The sequence below is a fragment of the Pleurodeles waltl genome, chromosome 10, assembly GCF_031143425.1.
Source record: "Pleurodeles waltl isolate 20211129_DDA chromosome 10, aPleWal1.hap1.20221129, whole genome shotgun sequence".
Lineage (NCBI taxonomy): Eukaryota > Metazoa > Chordata > Amphibia > Caudata > Salamandridae > Pleurodeles > Pleurodeles waltl.
This window is the reverse complement of record NC_090449.1, coordinates 850,429,000-850,447,940: the sequence shown is the minus strand read 5'-3', so window position 1 is coordinate 850,447,940 and position 18,941 is coordinate 850,429,000. Positions and strand designations below refer to the sequence as shown.

At 42.3% G+C, this 18,941-nt stretch overlaps 1 protein-coding gene across 1 annotated transcript in view; it reads right to left on the bottom strand.

The window, feature by feature from the left end:
• CUBN (cubilin) overlaps positions 1–18,941 on the bottom strand; it is a 1,111,275-nt gene that overhangs the window by 987,120 nt on the left and 105,214 nt on the right. The window contains exon 13 of the mRNA XM_069211549.1: positions 6,159–6,277. Coding sequence (XP_069067650.1) covers positions 6,159–6,277 — 119 coding nt within the window. The remainder of the gene's footprint in view (positions 1–6,158; positions 6,278–18,941) is intronic.

The window sequence follows — 18,941 nt, the reverse complement described above, 5'->3', positions numbered from 1 at the left end:
CAAGAGGCGCCTCCCAGGTCCTGGAACCTTGGTGAGGTATGCGCTGAGCTTCTCCTTGGAGACATTCTGGGCTCTTCACAACTGTGAACGGGCCCTTTCTCCCCAAGATCTTGCCACTCCTTTGACCACCAATGCAAAGCTCAGGTGAACCCAACTCTGCACGCTACAGCAACTGCCAGCAACAATGAGGAATGTGAGATCTGCCCTACATGCTACAGCATCGAAAGTACGATGTGACCAGCAATGTGATCCTCTAGCAACGTGAGCAAGGCTACGGCTGAAAAATGTTGTACTGGGAGAAAGCATTGGTGAATAAAGTATTTTGGACTTCCATCTGGTGTCCGGGAACTTTCTGTATGGTACCAGAAGTATTTTGAAATATATATATATAAACTTATATATATATTCTTTAAATATAAAGTTAGACATTATAGTTTTTAGTGTATTTTAGAAATACACTAAAAAGAATAATGTCTAACTTTATGCTTAAAAAAAAACAAGAAATTTACAGAAAAACTATATATAGAATAGAGTGATGTTATAGTTAAGTATAGTAATAATAATATATAACTGTACATTAAGAATAAGACTTTATAGTTATGCCTTGTAATAATATAAAAACTACTATGTAAACATTTAAAAATATGGCGTTACAATGTCAAATGTATACTTGGCAACCTCTTCACTTTAATTTGTGGATCATGTGAAGTATTTAAGATGGTAATCCCAGTAAGGTGAATCATAAATTGTCCACTCAAATAGTATGTAGAATTATTGCAAGGCTAATATCCTAGTCAACGGTGTCACAATGATTGTATGATGTCATCCGTAATGTCATCAATGAGGTAATTTGAGATGGCATCAGTGATGTCATTAATGGTGTCAATTAACATGTTATGAGTGATGTAATATGGGAGGTCATAGCCAGTGCATGGGGGCAAGGTATAGTTAGCTTAGTAAACTGTAACTGGTGAATTTAATTTTTTTCTATTTTTAAATGATAGTTTTTAAATGATTACAAGGCCTTACCATAACATAATTTTAACCTTTGGCTTTTTCAGTGAAGTGTTAGGGTTTTTTATGTAAAGTTAGATCTTATTACCATCACATTAATATTTGTTGTTTTCAGTGAATTCCTCAGATTTTGTTAACTTAAAGTTTGATCCTAATACCATACCTAATTATGAAGTTATTTTACCTTTGTATTTTTACAGTGAATTTCTGTGCGCTGGTGCTACTGTGTAGTTATAGCTTCCCCAAGAAGAGCGTTTTTTGCTTTGCTAATAATGTCAGCACCGTTTGATGAATCTTCACAAAACTTTCTGAAAAAAAACAGTTCATACACATTGCCAACAGAACAACTCTGCAGTAACGGGTAAGTCAAAATTTCCATTGAAACATTGAAAGGCATTTTTTTATTTTCATAATAATTTTGAAATCATTTGATGAATCTGCAAAAACCAAGGTGGCTACCTCATGGAAAGTTATGTGCAGATTTGTCAAGAGTAAGCCAAAAAGTAACATTTTCCAGTTTACCAAACATAGGATTGTTTGCCCTTCAGAGCAGAAAAATATGGGTGAACACAATCATATCACCCTTGCTACTTAATTTCAACTTTACTCAAGACAGTGCCTTTGCTTGGTTTGATGTAAATTCGTTAAGTAATTTTTGAGAAATTAACATTTAAAAAGTGTTCTGGTCTGGGCATGAAGAGGATACATTTTAGAGCTATTTTGACAATTAGAAAGGTGTATGCTTCATTTGCAATAACGTTAGTGTTGTTGCACAGTAATAGATGCTCAGCATGTACAGGTTTCCAAGGACATTTTGAGATTTGTGCAGATTTGTCAAGGGGGGCGTGTTTAAAATAAAAGGGTCCAGAAATAGTTTACTAATACCGATGGCATAATTTGATGGAGCCATATGAAAATTAGCAGACATTTAGCATGTTCAGTTTTCTTTAACACGTTTAGTCTTTTTTTGTCTTCTATGGATATGGCAAGTTTTGTGCAGATCCATCAAGCCGTTCAATGTTTAGAAAAGGGGGACATAAACAAATTCATGTGCTAATAACTTCGGAGCGCTTTAATGAATCAGCATGAAATTCGGTAAGTTCTTAGCAAACTATACCCAATTTCATGTTTTATTCAGATTTAAAAAGGGAGGCATAGCTAATTTGAGGGGGGATCACAAAAATCGTATACTTGCTGGTAATGTTGGTGCAGTTTTGCAGATCTGCACAACACTTGGCAGACACTGAGGGCCTGATTCACAAAAGGCCTCTGCACTCGTGACGGAGTCGTGGGGAAGTCTCCGCACTTGGGGCAAAATCTCCACATGTAAAAGAAGGAGGGCTGACAGTCTGTGGCTGGTTAGCAAATTATTACTAAACTAACACTTTTTTGGACCTCCATTGAAATGTGTCCCCTGTTGACGGATTTGCATGAAACTCCATATACGAAGGGTAAGCTAAACATATTAAGGGTCTGCCAAATTTTGTCCATGATAAGTCTAAGAGTACATTCTATCTTTTGCACAACAGACATGCAAACCATAAATTGCTCACAAGAGGTGATGCTTTTGCCCAAACACTATTTATTCCAATAAATAACAACACCTAGAAGCAAAATTAAATCAAACAACACTTCATTAAACCAATAAATGAAACTAGATTCATAGTTGTCTCTGTAAAAGTTGTGATGTCAACGTGATATGTAATTTCATCTGTAAGATGATTTACAACATTTGTTATTGCATCATTTACAATAAAGATGAAGTCATGAGCTTGCATTTGGGGTGCAAGTTATAGTTTGCATGTCAGTTTCTCCTGAAGTGCATGGCCAAAGGTTATGTGCAGTGGAAGTTGACTGCCAGCAGAGGGTGGAGAACAGGTCCTGACCATCATCATGCCCTGCAGCCAATCCCTGCTTCATATGGCTAAAGTGCATGCCCTGTAGGGGCTGGGTGCCAACAGCAGGCTGTTTACAAAGCTTACAGTCCCTATTGCACACAGCTGATGTTGATGTTCAAACAACAGTTCCATGCAGATTAAAAAAAAACTGAAATTTTATTATCAGACCATAATGCATGTTATGGTCTGGTAAAATAATCATAACTTGCACCCCTATATGCACTGCTTATAACCTCACTTATTACATCACTCATAGGTGCCTACCTCTTTCACTCCCCTTTAATACAAAAGGTTTATGCTTTGTTTTTAATTGTTAGTGCATAATGGTAGAACATGGGTAGCAGGCAGAACCCACATTAAAGCTCAAGTTGTTTTGGGCTCTTTTGGTCAAAGAGGACCTTGAGCTGAGCCAGAGACTGGCCTCTGGCTCGTAACAATCGAATTTAACTGTGGAGGCATTGTGACTATATTTGCTTGTGAAATGCCACAACACAAATGAATTAGCTCTTCATTCCTGAACTGAGAAATGTAATATCCATGCCAGATAACACAAAGAGATCTGCTGGGGAAGAGTGTTTTCTTTTTTCTTTTTACCATCCGTTGGATGGTTTAAGGTCCCTCAGAAAGGCGTCTTATAATGGGCATAAGGGTTCCGCCATGCCTCCAGCTGATATGGATAGGAACCAAAAAAACTAAATGGATTGAGATCTGTCCTGACTCTCTGAGAGCAACATGGAAGCCTGCAGGTTTACAGTGGTAAAATTAGCAAAATCCAGCTTCAATTGTCCCTTTCAAAAGGCACTGTTTTTGTTATACTTGAATCACAGTAAATAAGTAATGTTTCACAAACGATTGTCTATACACATTTCTATTTTCGTCATTTATGTCTATGCTTTATTATATGGTATGTGCACATTATGTGTGCTGCATGTCAAATAGTGTCTAAAGTCCATATATAATAACATAATTTCTTATGTGGTTAATGTTCCTGTTCACATATACCTTCATTGTCTGAAAAAAGAATAATGCATGTTAAACAATTCTTTATCCTACTTTTCAAAGTAGGATTTTAATCTCAGAAGAAGTAGTGAAATAGTAAAAGAAGAGTACTGTATCAGATATACAAATAATTTTTTCAGTCACAAACTCTCCAATTCGTAGTTTGCCACCACAAAACTACTATTTGCAATGTACTAAACCAATTTTAGGAGTCAGTTGGTTTTTACCAACTTCTTATTAACCAATTTCTCAAAACGCGTTTAGAAATGGATAAGATATTGCTAATTGGAAGAAGAGTGGCATCCCTTCCAAATAGCCGTTCCTATCCACATGTGTCAATGGTTTAGGACTGAAAGAGCAGTTGTAAACCATTAATTACGAGGCTGGTGGTATTTAGACCACCAGCCTCACAGAGGCGATCAGACCATCACACTCCAGGTGGTCTAACCGCCACATTACGATCCTGGTGGTCAGACCGCCAGGGGACTGTTGTGCCCACCAGGAACATGGTTCACAACGGGCTGACAGAGGTCTGATGAGTCCCCTTTCTGCCAGCTTTTCCATAGCAGTTCAACCGCCATGGAAAGGCTAGCGAAAAGGCTGTGCTGGAGGCCACAGGGGACCCCCTGCACTGCCCATAACCATGGGCAGTGCAGGGACCCCCCTGACAACACCCTCAGAAGGGTGCTGTTGTGCTAAGGTATTGGCCTCGGCTCCCTTAAGGGATACAAGACCAATATCATAGCACTGTTCCTGCTGGGCTGACAAGCGGGAATGTCATAATGTGATGTTCCTGCCGGTCTGTCCTGTGGGAACTTCTTAATTCGACTGGGTGGGAGGCAGCAGATTTCGGCTGCCTTCTCCCCGCGGCTTTGGAGGTTGGGATATTCTGACCACCAAAGTCGTAATGAGGCCTAAAGTTTGTAAGGGAGTAGGCAGTATTCCACAGAGCCACTGCAAACTCCTAAACAAACTGAAAACATATTTTTTTCTTTTTAAAAGCATACTGTTTCGTTGAAACAAAACAGACTACTTTTGAAGTTTTTTTTGTTTGAAAAGATAATGTACTGTAGCTATCCATAATGGGGCAAAGACTGTGATCTTCGTGTAGTCATGTGGTCAGGTGAACTCCGATCTCATGAGGTCCGGAGACAGTTGTGAAGTGGAGCCGACAGACCCTTCCAGATGACGTTTTTTCCTTGGACTTGATAGTCCATATAGCACCCTGTATAAAGGCCTGAAAAAAACAGTCTCCAGGCTTGAGCACCATGATGGGGCAAAACGTATGTTGGCTATTTCCTTTCGGATGGCTGTATCTTTTCTGATGTGAATACAGAGACAATAAAAACCTATCATCACCAGATCTCTGATATCTATCTCGTATTTATGTGATGAATGTGTCCTATTCTGTTGGATTTATTATGTACTGAAGGAGCTGAATATAATACAAATATGATTCCATTAATTTCATTGTAAATATCCTCGGAGCTTAATATATTTTTTAACAAACCATTTAGCGGGGTGGGGATCAATACCTCAAAGGGATACTTACAAACCTCTCTGATTGCTCACTTGATACGGCTCTAGTAGAATACTTACACCTGATCCCCGTTTGGAAGGAACACCCTAACACTCCCCTTTCAAATAGCAATTTGATAAGTATTCTGAAACCAATTTTGCAAACTGATAACATGTTACAGATAAGCACTTTGGGTTTTGAACATTACTAAACCCTGTTTTGAGCTTTTAAATCTGGAAAATAGCTTTCTAAATGAGGCCCTAATGTTCTTAATATCAATGTTATTTTTTTTAATATATTTTCGAGAATTATTTATTTTATTTTATGGACTTTCAGTTCTTCCTTGAGATTGGTGTTACTACACAAAAGGAAATATTTTCTGATATTTTAATTAAAGATCTATTCATGACAGTGTTGGGACACAACACCATTGTTAAATTTTAATGACCACAGTTATTGTTGATTTTTTTTCTAAATATTGTGGCCCATGAATGTTGTTATTATTTTATGGAGAGTAGCAGCACATACAATGAAAAAATTAAAAGGATGTACTATACACTTTGTCAAGTTAATGGATAATTAAAAGTAGTTGTGACTTCGCACCTACACTGCCACTCGAACTTTGACATGCTAATTTCCAGACACGGGCACCACTGATACAAGCCTAACTTGGTTACCAATCTTTCAGCTACCAATATGACTTCTTCAATTTTGTGCACATTCCTTACCTTGCTAGGGTTAGTGCGGATGACCCACGAACAGCTGACGCGGTGGTCATATCGCTGACTTCCTGGGTTATTTGGGTAGCTGAAGCTCCCAGACTGTGCTAAGAGAGTGCCGCCACAGGCTAGAGAAAGGAAAGAAGAACAGTAGCAGTTCAAATAGCTTCTGGATAACATCTGTGACAAAAAATAGTTCTGAGTCACCCAGTCACAAAAATAGGAAATATAGGTACCGATTGACAAATGCATCCAAGAATACAGAAAAAAAAAATGTATACACGTTGGCAACAAAGTGTGAAAATCAGGGCTCAGTTTGCTGCTCTGTTAACTAGAAACACAATTTGTGTATTAAATCTGATATTCATGGAGTATTTGAATGAGCTGTGTAACACTGAATCCATTCGCATTTGGAAACGGATCTATGTACTAATAGGCTGGTTCACCAAATACTGGATTGCAAATTGTACCCACGATTGCCCACAATCACAGGAATGGTGGCCTGCTGGGGTCAGCAAGCTACAAAATCTGTGCTTGCTTTTAAATGAAGCACTCTATTTTTTTTAAAGCAGCCCAATTTCTGTGAAGAAATATTGGATGCTTTAAAAAAACAATTACACAAACTGTTTTTAGGATGAGTCAGTGGTCTCAGGGACCACTGCCTATCCCTAAACACCGTTTTCCCACCATTTACAAAGTCCCTCTGAGACACTTTCCCATTTCTGAATGGCTGACCACCTTATTTGAGTTGGTAGTAAAATATTGCTGTTTGCAATTGGATTTTGCTTGGAAAGCATTCATCCATACCATAAGGAATCAAATACTGATTCCTTATTGTTTGTTTAACAATTTGGAAAACATTTCCCAAATCATTATTTGGATTTAGTACATCTCAATTTTTTTTACCGAATCGGAGGGTTTGCAGCCTTTAAAACACTTTCTAGATGAGATCCTAGATCCCTAATCAAAAGAGGAGCTAGTGTATTTCTACAAAATGATACCAGACCAAACGTTGTCGTGGTACATTCAACATCACTCTTACTGCCATGTTTTGCATGATTTGAAGCATTTTCAAGGTGTACCTAGGAGGTACCAGACATAGGCCCTCATTCCGACCCTGGCGGTCAAAGACCACTAGGGCCGGGGATGACGGAAGCACCGCCAACAGGCTGGCGGTGCTTCCTGGGCCATTCTGACCGCGGAAGGTAAAGCCGTGGTCAGAAAACCGGGTCCGGCGGTTTCCCGCCGGATTTCCCCCGGTTGCCCAAATCCGCCATGGCGGCGCTGCAAGCAGCGCCGCCATGGGGATTCTGACCCCCTTCCCGCCACCCTGTTTCTGGCGGTTTTTACCGCCAGGAACGGGATGGCGGGAACGGGTGTCTAGGGGGCCCTGGGGGCCCTTGTACTGCCCATGCCACTGGCATGGGCAGTGCAGGGGCCCCCTAACAGGGCCCCAGCCTGCTTTTCACTGTCTGCTATACAGACAATGAAAAGCGCGACGGGTGCAACTGCACCCGTCGCACACCTGCAACACCGCCGGCTCCATTCGGAGCCGGCTTCAGTGTTGCAGGCCTCTTTCCCGCCGGCCCAGCAGGAAAGTTGTAATAGCACCAGCGGTCTTTTGACCGCGGTGCGGCCAAATGGCGGTTCCCGCCAGGTGGGCGGCAACCGCCACCCGCCGGGGTCAGAATGACCCCCATAGTGCACTGCAATAATTGAGGAAAGAGCCTGTGATTGCATAATTCACTGTTAATTTCTGGTCTCCTGGCCTTAATGGAAGTATGCATTTTCCTTACGACTTGCAGATGTAAAATACAAGGCAATGGCAATTTTGCAATCTGCTTCACAATCTAACTTACTGATAAACATGAATCCAAGATTCTTCATTGAGTTTCCATTTGGGTCCCAGAGCAACTCATCCTCTGCTATTGAAAAAGATGGGTCAAGAACTCTCTGATCGAAGGCCAACATGACCAGGTCCTCCAGCTGAGTAGTTGTCATGGGGCTGGTACCAGTCCTTCACCTGCTGTTCGGACTAGACCTGGTGTTGGATAAATGAACAGTTCTAGAGGTCTTTCAGATCGAAGGGGGCCTTCCCCAAATCCTCCAAATGAGTGTCATGGTAGTCGATATCAGACAGACTGCCAGAGCTGGAAAGGCATAAGAATGCCTCCTACAACAACAGGCAAAGCCAGCTCACCCGAGATAACCATCTCAACTTGCAACAAGGTCTGTGGGGTGTGTTCCTTTGGGTTCCCTGGCTCCCCCTGTTGATCTTTCAATACTCCGAATAGGTCTCCATCAACCTCAATTCATTGGGCCCTAGAGGCATCTTCCTGAGTAGGAGAGAGCTTATCAACCCAATAAATGAGAAGTTCAATCAGTGTGGGACTAGAAATCAATGGGCCAGGGCTGGTGCCAGCTGATAACTCCTTTGGAGCTGCTACATTTGTTGGAGGATCAATCAAATCACCAGCACTGGATGTGTTATGAGGAGGCAATATGAAGAGGTGAAATAAAACTCAATAGTACTCTGAAAATATGTGGGCAACACTCCAGCACTTGCTCCCATTGCTCCCATAGAGGGCAATGCTGTACATGAGTCAATGGGTAGATCAAGTTTGTGCTCATGAGTCTTACTGCTGGATCTAGGCAAGCCCAAATCAGTGCCAGAACTGCAGGGGCAGATGGCTGAGCAGGGGCTCATATTCCCATGAACCTTTGGTTTTATTGGCAGCCAATTTTCCAATTTTCCCAACAGAAGCCTCTTCCCCTCTGCTCTTCATGGCGTGAGAGAGCCGACTGCCCCCCTTACTGTCCCCTTGACAGGGCTCCTTAGACAAGTAAAGTGAGCCACTGCTGAAACAAAAGTTATGAACACAGGTATCCAGAAACGGGCTATGTCGTGAAGTTCCCCTTTAAGCTGCTGATGCAGCCGTCAGAAACCCCAGAGAACGTGCTACATTGTTGCAGTCAGCCATCCAGCTCCTGCAGTAGAAATAGTGTAGTAAGTGGCAGTATATTCAAACAATTTCCTCCACACCGCCGCCAATGTGAAAGTACTCTGGTAACTGACTTGATGCAGGCTTAGGCCACAAGCACGCTTCCTGGGAGAGCCACAGAGAGACTGCTGGCTGCAACAGAGCCACGTCCTCCTTGCTGCTAAGTAGAGGACCATGGGGGTTGTGAGCTCCTTTATGTTGACTGCTGGAGTAAATCTACTCAAGCTGGACTCACCAGGTCAAAAGATGAATACTGCAGAGCTAGTGAGTCTGCAGGCCCCCAGGAGCGAGGTAATGGAGAAACGGAGCAAAAGAGCTCAATGGAACATCAGGTATAATCTGAGAAGGCTCGAAGCCCAACCGCCACAAGCCACCATCTTGCTAAATAACACTGTCCTCCTCTTCTGGCCCTTTCTACAAACCCTGTGGCTGTTGATTTACCTGCTCATGCTATTACAGCTCCTGATTATGGATCTCTACAGGCAGCCCCATCTCATGTGAATACTTCTAGGTTAGCTGCTATTTACAATCTTCTCCTGCAGCATAGGGAGGAATACAGGAAAGACTCTCTCACATTAAAATCAGCCCATCTGAAGACTCAGGTAGTTTTGAGAAAGCTGCCAAGGAATATGTATATTATTCAAACCCCTCTGAGTGAGGATGAGACATCTCAGGCTGCACTTCAAACAGCAGTGGGTGAAAAATGGTCCTCTATTCTCCAGCACAAATCCCAGTTTTCTAGCCTTTCATCTAAGGTTGAAAATTTGGATAATAGATCTCATAGGGAAAATCTCAGAATCTTGGCCATTCTGGAGGGGTCAAAAGAAGATGAACCCAGAGGATATGTTTGTCTTTTTAGAGAATCCTTTCCTGCTTTAAGAGACTGGGACATGGACAGCATGATGTAAAGGGCACATCGATTTCCATTCCGGCTGCCTAGCAAGGGTGGGCTGCCTGGCATCTCTGCGCCATCCTCATTTATGGTGGCAACTTTATACTGGAGGGGATTTTTCGAGAAGCCCACCGCAGATCACCAATCAGGGCTTGCAGAACCAAGCTTTTTTTATGCTCTAATTTTTGCCATCAAACAGTGGTATGGTGGTGGCCGCTCTGGGAACAAATCCCGGCTCTACATAATATTGGGGCAACCGTTTCTTTTATGGAGCCAGCTACACATTGGATTACATATGATGGGCAAACATACTTTTATTATAATGGTTTAAAGATTTCCGAGCTGCTACATAAATGTCAATCTGTGAAAATAATGTTCTTCTGTTAGTTTCAACTAATTTTACTTCAGTCATTTGTCTTATGTCTCTTTTTCTGCCTGTAGTGGTGTTGCTTGCTAACCTGGTATATAAATGTACCTTTATGGGGTTTATTATGGCTGGAGGCATTGCTTCATTTTAGGATTTTTGCTTTGAATTGGTCGGGGTCTGTTCTTTCCTATGATATGGAGTACCTGGGTGGGGCTTGGCCCCCGTGCTTACTAGGGGTGTCCAGGCAGCTCCACTTCCCTGGCAGACCTAACGGAGTTTTTGGAGGGTGGAGTTAGTCGAAAACCTCTGCTAGCACCGCCAGCGGAGCTCACCCGGTATGTGCTGCAGCCCACTTATGGGCTCCACAGCGCAAGCACCGACAGTCTGCAGCACGCACCGGAGCCCGGGAGCAGAGACCAGAGGGAGGCAAGAAGACGAGGAGAAGGGGACCCCCTGGAATACCCAGGTAAGTACTCGTCTCTTTCATTGATTTTTTGTTGTTGTTTATGCACACTGGTGCACAAAGGGCCATTGGCAGTGAAAGCTGCTGCTTCAGGCCTCTTGGGCACCGGTCTGTCCTGTGTGCACTGCACACAGGGCAGGCCGATGCAGGACAAGACTGCCAGCTTTTGCTGCCTACGGCCCTGGCCTAAATTCAGGCCCGGGCCGTAGGCAGCAAAAGAAAGCTGCAGTTTCAGGCCTCCTGTGCACCGGCCTGTCCGGTGAGCACTGCACACAGGATAGGCCGGTGCACAAGAGGCCTGAAATTGCAGCTTTCACTGCCTACAGCCCTCTTGAGTGTGCCCAATCTTGGAGGCGCTAAGCAGGGTCGGGCCTGGCTAATCAGAGATCTGGAGCATTCATAACTCTGCAGGTTACGGAACTCCACATCTATGGAATTCCACCGAGTTTTTATTCAACTACATAGAATTCCACGGAGTTGAACTCCGTGAATTCCTCCCAGGCGGTAAACCTGAGTTATCTAGTTGGTTGGTGTTTATGGGATATGGCCCTATTTCCAGGGCTTAGATTTATGGGGGGGGTTCTCTGGGGTGGGGGGGTGGGGGGTGGGCATGGGAGGGTACTCAGTTCCATCACTGTTGAGTGGGTTTAGTTCTTCATTGAGGGGAGCAAATGGGCTGGGGTTAAAAAATGGAGAAACAATTGGTGTGGTGTTCTTAGAGGAAGCATTTGCATCCAGACATCCTGCAATAATGGATAGCAATGATAGTGGTCTTGGCCAGGACCAGCATATCCTCTTGTGGAATTTTAATGGTGTCAAGGCACCTCATTAGCATAAAATAGTTAGGGAAGAACTACATACTCTGAGACCAGAAATTGTCTATTTCCAGCAGACACACTTTTCCATTGAGCAAACACAATTATTATAACAGCTGGGCTACAGAGTTCTATGTACTCCCTTTTTTACTTCAGCCCAGAGGGGGATTGCATTGCTAGCTAGGGTTCATAAATGGTTGTGCTGAGGCAGAAAGTTGCGGATGGACGATGGCTCATATCGACAGTTTGAAAGGAGGGCATCTATCTCACTATATGTGTAGTCCATGGCCCGAATGAGCATGACTCGACGATTTTTGACTGTCTATTAGCCAAACTCCATTTTTGGCTGGCACCTCTGATCCTTTGCGGGGACTTTAATGTTGCAATATGCCCTCGAACAGATTCCATATATCAGGGGCTGGCGAATTTGAACTAGACCATTAGGGGAGACATTGTCTTCGAGATGCTTTGAAACAGCTTAAGGCCTCCTATGCACTTGTGGATGTACGCTGATATTGTAAAGCCAGCAAATTCTGATTCACTCTTTAATCTGCCCCCCACAAGTCCCTTTCACAGATTGATATGTTTTTGGTCAGTCATCCTCTCTTGCCTCAATTGAAGATTCAAGTCAATCCGAGAATAATACCTGATCACAATTCAATTCTCTATCTTTATTCATTCAAGCAGGAGGGCTTTTTCAACCTCTTGGGTTACAAGGCTGGACCTTTGAGTGGAGACTGCTTCTCGAAGAAGAATATTACCGCTCTATGAATTTGCTTTTGAGGGAGTATCTGGAGGTTAATGTCAGGTCAGCAGCCACTATTTTTTTTTTGGGACATGCTTAATTCCCTGTGCTGGGGGCATACCTTGAGGTATGCTGCATATCAGCGGAAGGCAGCCACTATTGAGGGGGCCCAAAAGCACTTAGCTTTTAGCTCTATACGGCTTAGGTCGGGTGCTGCATAATTGCCCAGGATAGGCAGAGGATGCTACTTTTCTCTGAGCAGTTAACTACTCTGCAAGCGCCTTTTAGGAAATGTGTATGGAACTGGAAGATCAAAACGTGTCAGGTAGGCAGCTGCTAAGCTTACAAAATGACATGGAGATGGGCCGGTTACTCTCTTTTAGGGTCAAGGACAGAGCCAGAACTAATATCATTTAGCGGATTAGGAATGAATAGGGCGAATATGTGGTCGACCCAGCGGCTATTAGGGAAGTATTTTGGCTTTTTTTATCAAAATCTTTACCAGGAGGACTGTTCTGGTTCTACTGAGGTGGTGGATTAATTTATAGGGGAGCATTTTCACTCTAAACAGAATGAAGCTCAGCAGGCAAGATTGGAAGAGCCTACAACGCTATTGGAAGTTGTAACAGCTATTGACTTATTAGCTAAGGAATATTTCTCACATATCTTGGCCATGGTCCTCTCTGACTTCTTTAACTCTTTTGACTCTCTGGGTCAGGTCCCGGGATCCTCGGAAGAGACCAACATTGTTATTTTCTTCAAAAAAAGGAAGGACCCTATTCAACGTGGTTCTTACTACCAAATCTCTTTAAGTAATACTGACTCTAAAATATACACTTGTGTTTTGGATAATCAGTTACCTGTGGTGATTTTGGGTTTCATAGATGTGAATCAGCATGATTTATACCTGGACTTGGTACAACCTCTTGTGTTAATATTGCTATCATGACCCTTGAGGTCGCCCCGTGGATTAATCTTTGGTTGTGATTATTATGTTATATATGGAAAAGGCGTCTGACTGGGCCTCCTGGTCATTTCTTTAGACAGTCATGGAGGCTTTGGGGTTTGGCCCGGGATTTACATCTCGGGGTTCATCAATTGTATTTGACTTGAAGGCTAGGTTTCTCTGTGCTGGCTCACTCTTGGACCCTATTGAAATTTTCCGAGGCACCCATCAGGCCTGTCCTCTCTCGTCTCAGATATTCATCGACCCTTAAATTGTCCGGGGGTATCCATCCTCTGCGCATATATCAGCTTGAGTTGTAAGTTCTAGCTTATGCAGATGATGTGGCTATTTTAACTCCTACCCTGGTAACTGCTCATATAGCATTGGAGATGGTCACTCAAGAATTTGGCATAGTTTTAGTATACAAGCTCAACCTTGATAAAACACAAGTCCTGTCTAATACCATCTCCCCCATTCATGATAAGAGGTGGGTACACTTGGCTACTTATTTTGGGGTAGAATTTACCTTACTAACAGAGGATATTATTGAAAATCATTATGATCAAATTCACCAACAATTGAGGTCATCAACAAATGGAATTGCTTACATCTTGGTTTGATTGGGTGGTGTAACCTTATTAAAATGGTCATTCTCCCCAATATCTTTATCTCTTATATGTATCCTCCTCTACCTTCCCAAGGCCTTCTTTAATAAAATCAAGGCCGGCTAGCAGAAATTCATCTGGAGCTATAAGAATCCTTGGTGTAGCATACAGCTTTTACAACTACCCAATGAAAAAGGTGGGGTCTCCCCCTCCCCCTTAACTTCGCAAGCAGAGGTTGAGTCCGAAACTCATGGTTCTTTTTTCCAGCTTTCTTTAAGTTGGCTTTTGCAGTTGTAGGGTATGCATATTGCAGTTGACCTCGCTTTTCAAGGCCTTCTGGGACCTGGTCAGATTGAGTTTAGTGGACGGATTAAGTGTCTTTGTGCTGGAGCAAGAATTTAATTGAAAGTTCTAAAGGATATGATCTCTGAAAGTGACCATTGCCTAATAGGAGAGCGTGTTTGAGAGGAGGTTGTGCTATATAGTGCTCTAATCCAGGACAGAGTCTCTGGGCTGTTTTCATGATCCCATTTTAGCCGGTTGATGTTTTCTGTAAACACCTCACAGCTGGTGGGGGGAGTGATTACTAGTTTTGCTGGACAGAGGGCAAGATACATTTGCTGCAGTCGATGGTCACTGTGGAAGTGGTCCCCTAGGGAAAAGTTATTAATAACCCTGAAGAGGGGGAATGAGCATATAGTAAAATCAATATAAGAAATAAGCTTCCTGCTGCTCAAGAACACCTGGGAGGTGTGTCTCCGCTGAAGCACCCATTAAGGAGTCTAAAACCTAAGAGGTTACAGGCTTTCAGAAAGGACTTCGAGAGTCTGTACCAATGGTATTTTGCAGGTAGTCTCTGTACTGGAATATCGCAAACAATATCCAGGTAATTAACCTTTTGATCATTTGTATCTCCCAAATAGGTTTGTGTTGAAATCGCCAGATAGCAAAACGTTTCCCAGTTGGAACTTTAACTTAATCTCTGTTATTATTGACACCAGTTCTCTGAATTTGGCCTTCTTCCCTGATCTACTTGCATTTATGTAGAAATTGATGATCAGGGTAAGAGAGCTTCTCACTGCAATAGGAAACGCTGAAATGGATTGATTGAGCTCATGCTTCTTTTAAGAAGATTTCCACCGCCGTGTACAGCAGCGATGTTGAAATATAAATTGTTAGGGCCCAGGTTTCTTGCAGAATAAGAAGGTCAAAGTTGCTCCAGAATGTCAGAAAGTTGCCATTGTCAAATTTTTGCCTGAGGCCGTGGATGTTCCCCGACATACATTTAACTGTGCTTTAGGGGGACGTTGGCTGATTGAGTTATTACCACTTTGTCACAGACTATGGACCTCATTACGAGTGTGGCAGTCAATAGACCGCCACACACCACTGGCGGTCTGGACCTCAGCCAATGCAGCGGTTCGACGGCCACATTACAACCCGGGTGGTCAGACTACCAGGGAACCACCAGATCTGCCAGGATCTTGGATCCTGGCGGTCTGGAGGTGGTGGAGGTCCTAATCCTCCAGGGCAGCGCTGCCCTGGGGATTACGACCTCATTCTCCAACAACGGTTTCTTGGTGGTAACACCACCATGAAAAGGCTGGTGGAGAACAGGTGCAGAGGTGCCACAGGGGGACCCCTGCACTGCCCATGCACTTTGCATGGGCAGTGCAGAGCCCTCGCCAGCCAGCACCATCACAATGTTCACTGTCCGCATTTTTTAAGGCTGAATGCGTCTGAATACGCAGACTGATCGACCTGGCGGGTGAACAAAACAGTATTTTTTCAACCTTGTGCATTTTTTAAGATTGAGAACGTAGGAAAATTGGCCTGATAATTGAGCACTGTCTGATAACCTGTTACCTTCACTCTTTTTGGTACAATGTCCCAGCCTGCTAATAATACTGCTTGTGCCATGATTGCTTCCACCTATGTGGGTGATGCAAATGTTATCTAGGTGTTCTGATACTTGGTCCCCTCAGGTTTAAAGAAATTCTGTTGCCAGAACGTCTGTAGGTTCTATTTGATTTAAGACAGGGATCGATTGAAGCAACCACATAATATTTCCCTTATTTAAAATATTGTGAGCCCCCTTGTTTGGTATTCCGCTATCAGAATCAGCTTGTTGGACTTGGACAGACAACTAAGGGGGCCTCGGGATTTGGTAGCACTGGCAGAAAGCAATATTGCAGGAGATCTTTCTGGCAAGATTCAAGCTTGTAAGCTTCTGCGGAAAGATCAGTACCAGGGATAGTATATTTAATATTCTTAGACTCCAAATAGTTTTCTTAATATTGTTTAAACAGATTTTATAGCATTGTATTTTATACAATTTGTTTTTATCTATGAATCTATTTGAATGTTTATGGTATTTTTTGTGAATGTTGTTGTTTTGGGGTTTTACATTTTGCAATACTTTATTTATTGCCTAAATTAATTAACATAATTTGAACATATTGGATTATTTACATTTTTCTTGGTGTTTTATATGTATATATATATATATATATATATTTATAGAGGGAGAGAGAGAGATAGATACATATGTATTATATATGTTTTCATAGTAACAAATGCACAATGTTAAATAACTTAATATAATGTAATATACATACATGTATATATATGTGTGTGTGTGTGTGTGTGTGTTTGTGTGTTCATATCATATACGTATTTATTAATATATAGTACCAAATATTAGTGGAATATATTTAATTGACATCACACTAAAATTTATTTAACATTTACTACTTTAAACTCTATATTTAAAAATTGATATTTTTGTATACTTTTGAATGATATTAGTGTCAACAATATTTTTTCTGATATTTTTGTACTTACCATTATAAGCCTAGGAGCATAATATTGTGGGAAACTATATTTTTGACACAATATTTTTGTCAGCGATAATAGTTACCACAATATTGTGCCAGTCATCCATGCAGAGGATCTCCAAAAATTCAAAAAAAGTGCAGTAGTGAAGGGAGAGGTAGTGTCTGCAGGAGAAAGAAAAACGTGTAGTGAGGGGTAAATGGAAATAGGGAAACATTAAAAGTAGAGGTGGGAGCTGCATGGGGAATAAGGATGGGAGGCATAAAAGGTTTAGGGGGCATGAAGGAAATGCAGGGTTGAAGCACAAAGGACAGGTGTATGGAAGAGATTTGCGTTATAGAGGTGAGAGGTACACAAGAGAGCAGAGAGGTAAAAGGGAAGAAACAAGGAAAGGGTGACAAGGAAATAGGGGAAATGGGAAATGATCTGGAGAAGTGGAGACAAGAGGAAAATCTATGGCTGATGCAAAGGGTAGCTTAGAGGTGCATACGGTAAGCGAACATACAGGGAGAGACATGAGGTACACAGGAGATGATAGGGCAGATGAACGCTAGATCAGGGGTAGGAATTCAACATACTAAACAATGGCAAGCGCTGCTGTGTAGAAGGAGAATGCTATGAACTGAGCCAACAAATCCTTTGTCTCCCAGTGTTTTTGTGCTTTTTCAGCAACCTTTCTTCCAGGGTTCTCACCAACATTTTTCCTGAATGGTCTAAGAATGACATTCTTTTGAGATGCCTGAAGGTAATGTGGAGATGCTGGCAGATTATAAAAAACTCATGGGATAAGTAGAGGAGGAATTCCAATATAGATACTGCTGTCACTAAGACAAGGTTGCTGCGCAAGGCCAGCCCCTGCAGTGTGCTTGTGCCAAAAGATACCATAGTAAATTTAGTTCACTCCAGAGGTCATGACCTGAATGCAGGGAACTTCGGTCAACAGCAGACATTTCAGATAAGAGTTCTCCTGTCCTGGGCTTCTCTGTTTGGTGGCATGGGGACAGTGATTGGGTAACTAAAGAGGCATTTGGGCCAAAACATGAGATCCCATATGAGTTAGGTGCGACCAAGGGCAGCACTGGAGGCTGGTTGGTGCCTGAGAACTAAAAGGTGATTAACACGAAATTCCTGGCACATAAGGTCATACTCTGCTGGTTGGCATGAGGTGCTGCACCCAAACACCAGCACCACGGCTTTGGCCAAAGCTTCAGTTCCCCCTTTGACCAAGAAAATAGGCATATGCTCTCTGTCTGCCGTCCCTGAAGCCTTCAAACAGTTCTGCTGATTTATTTGACAAAAAGAAGGGGCTGTTAGGAGCAGCAAAATGCAAAATGTTGAGAGTTAGATTAAATACAAAGGAGTGAGTGTATGGCATCACAAGGTTGTCGGTGTACTTCAAATATGGAAACATTCGCCTTGATGAGTCCCTCAATAGACAAAGCAGCCATAAGTTACATCAGAATTTCTCAGGTGGATGGTGATGTGGGCCCAATCTTAACTCACTGCAGCCAGAGGCTGATTTAACCAACAAGGCTATAGGGAAAAGCACCTACTTCCTTTTCAACTAAAATATCAGTCGAAAAGACGTTAGTATTTCTGCAAAAAGACAGCTTAAAAGAAGATGGAAGCAGCTTTTCAGGACATCACCAGTGCAGTATTCTGTTTCCTATTGTAGTTTGCTAAATCTAAAAAAAGTTCAAAAGCAAGCAAAGTGGTATAAAATTAAACATTCCTATTAGCTTGATATTTACCTCAAGTAGCGCCACTCAAGAACATCACTTTTAACATAAATTGATCTTACTTTCAAGCTGGTCCCTGGTGACACTGTCAACAGTAGTGTTAATAGTATGAACATTGGGCCAGAATCTTTGGATACGTATCCTCTCTTCTCTAATCAGTGCCATAGTTCCCCTCTAGGTCTTGGAGTTAGACCTAAAGGGATCACACCGCAAAGGAAGCTGCCCTACTTAAAGTATCTGGAAAAACCGTAGCATCTGGAAACACCAACGGGTAGGTTATGGAATGCCCAAAGCACTTTCAGCAGAAATATGAAAAGCGCCACCATATAGTTACTAATCAAAAATATCAATGTTCTTTATTGTTCACATTAAGGTAACAATGG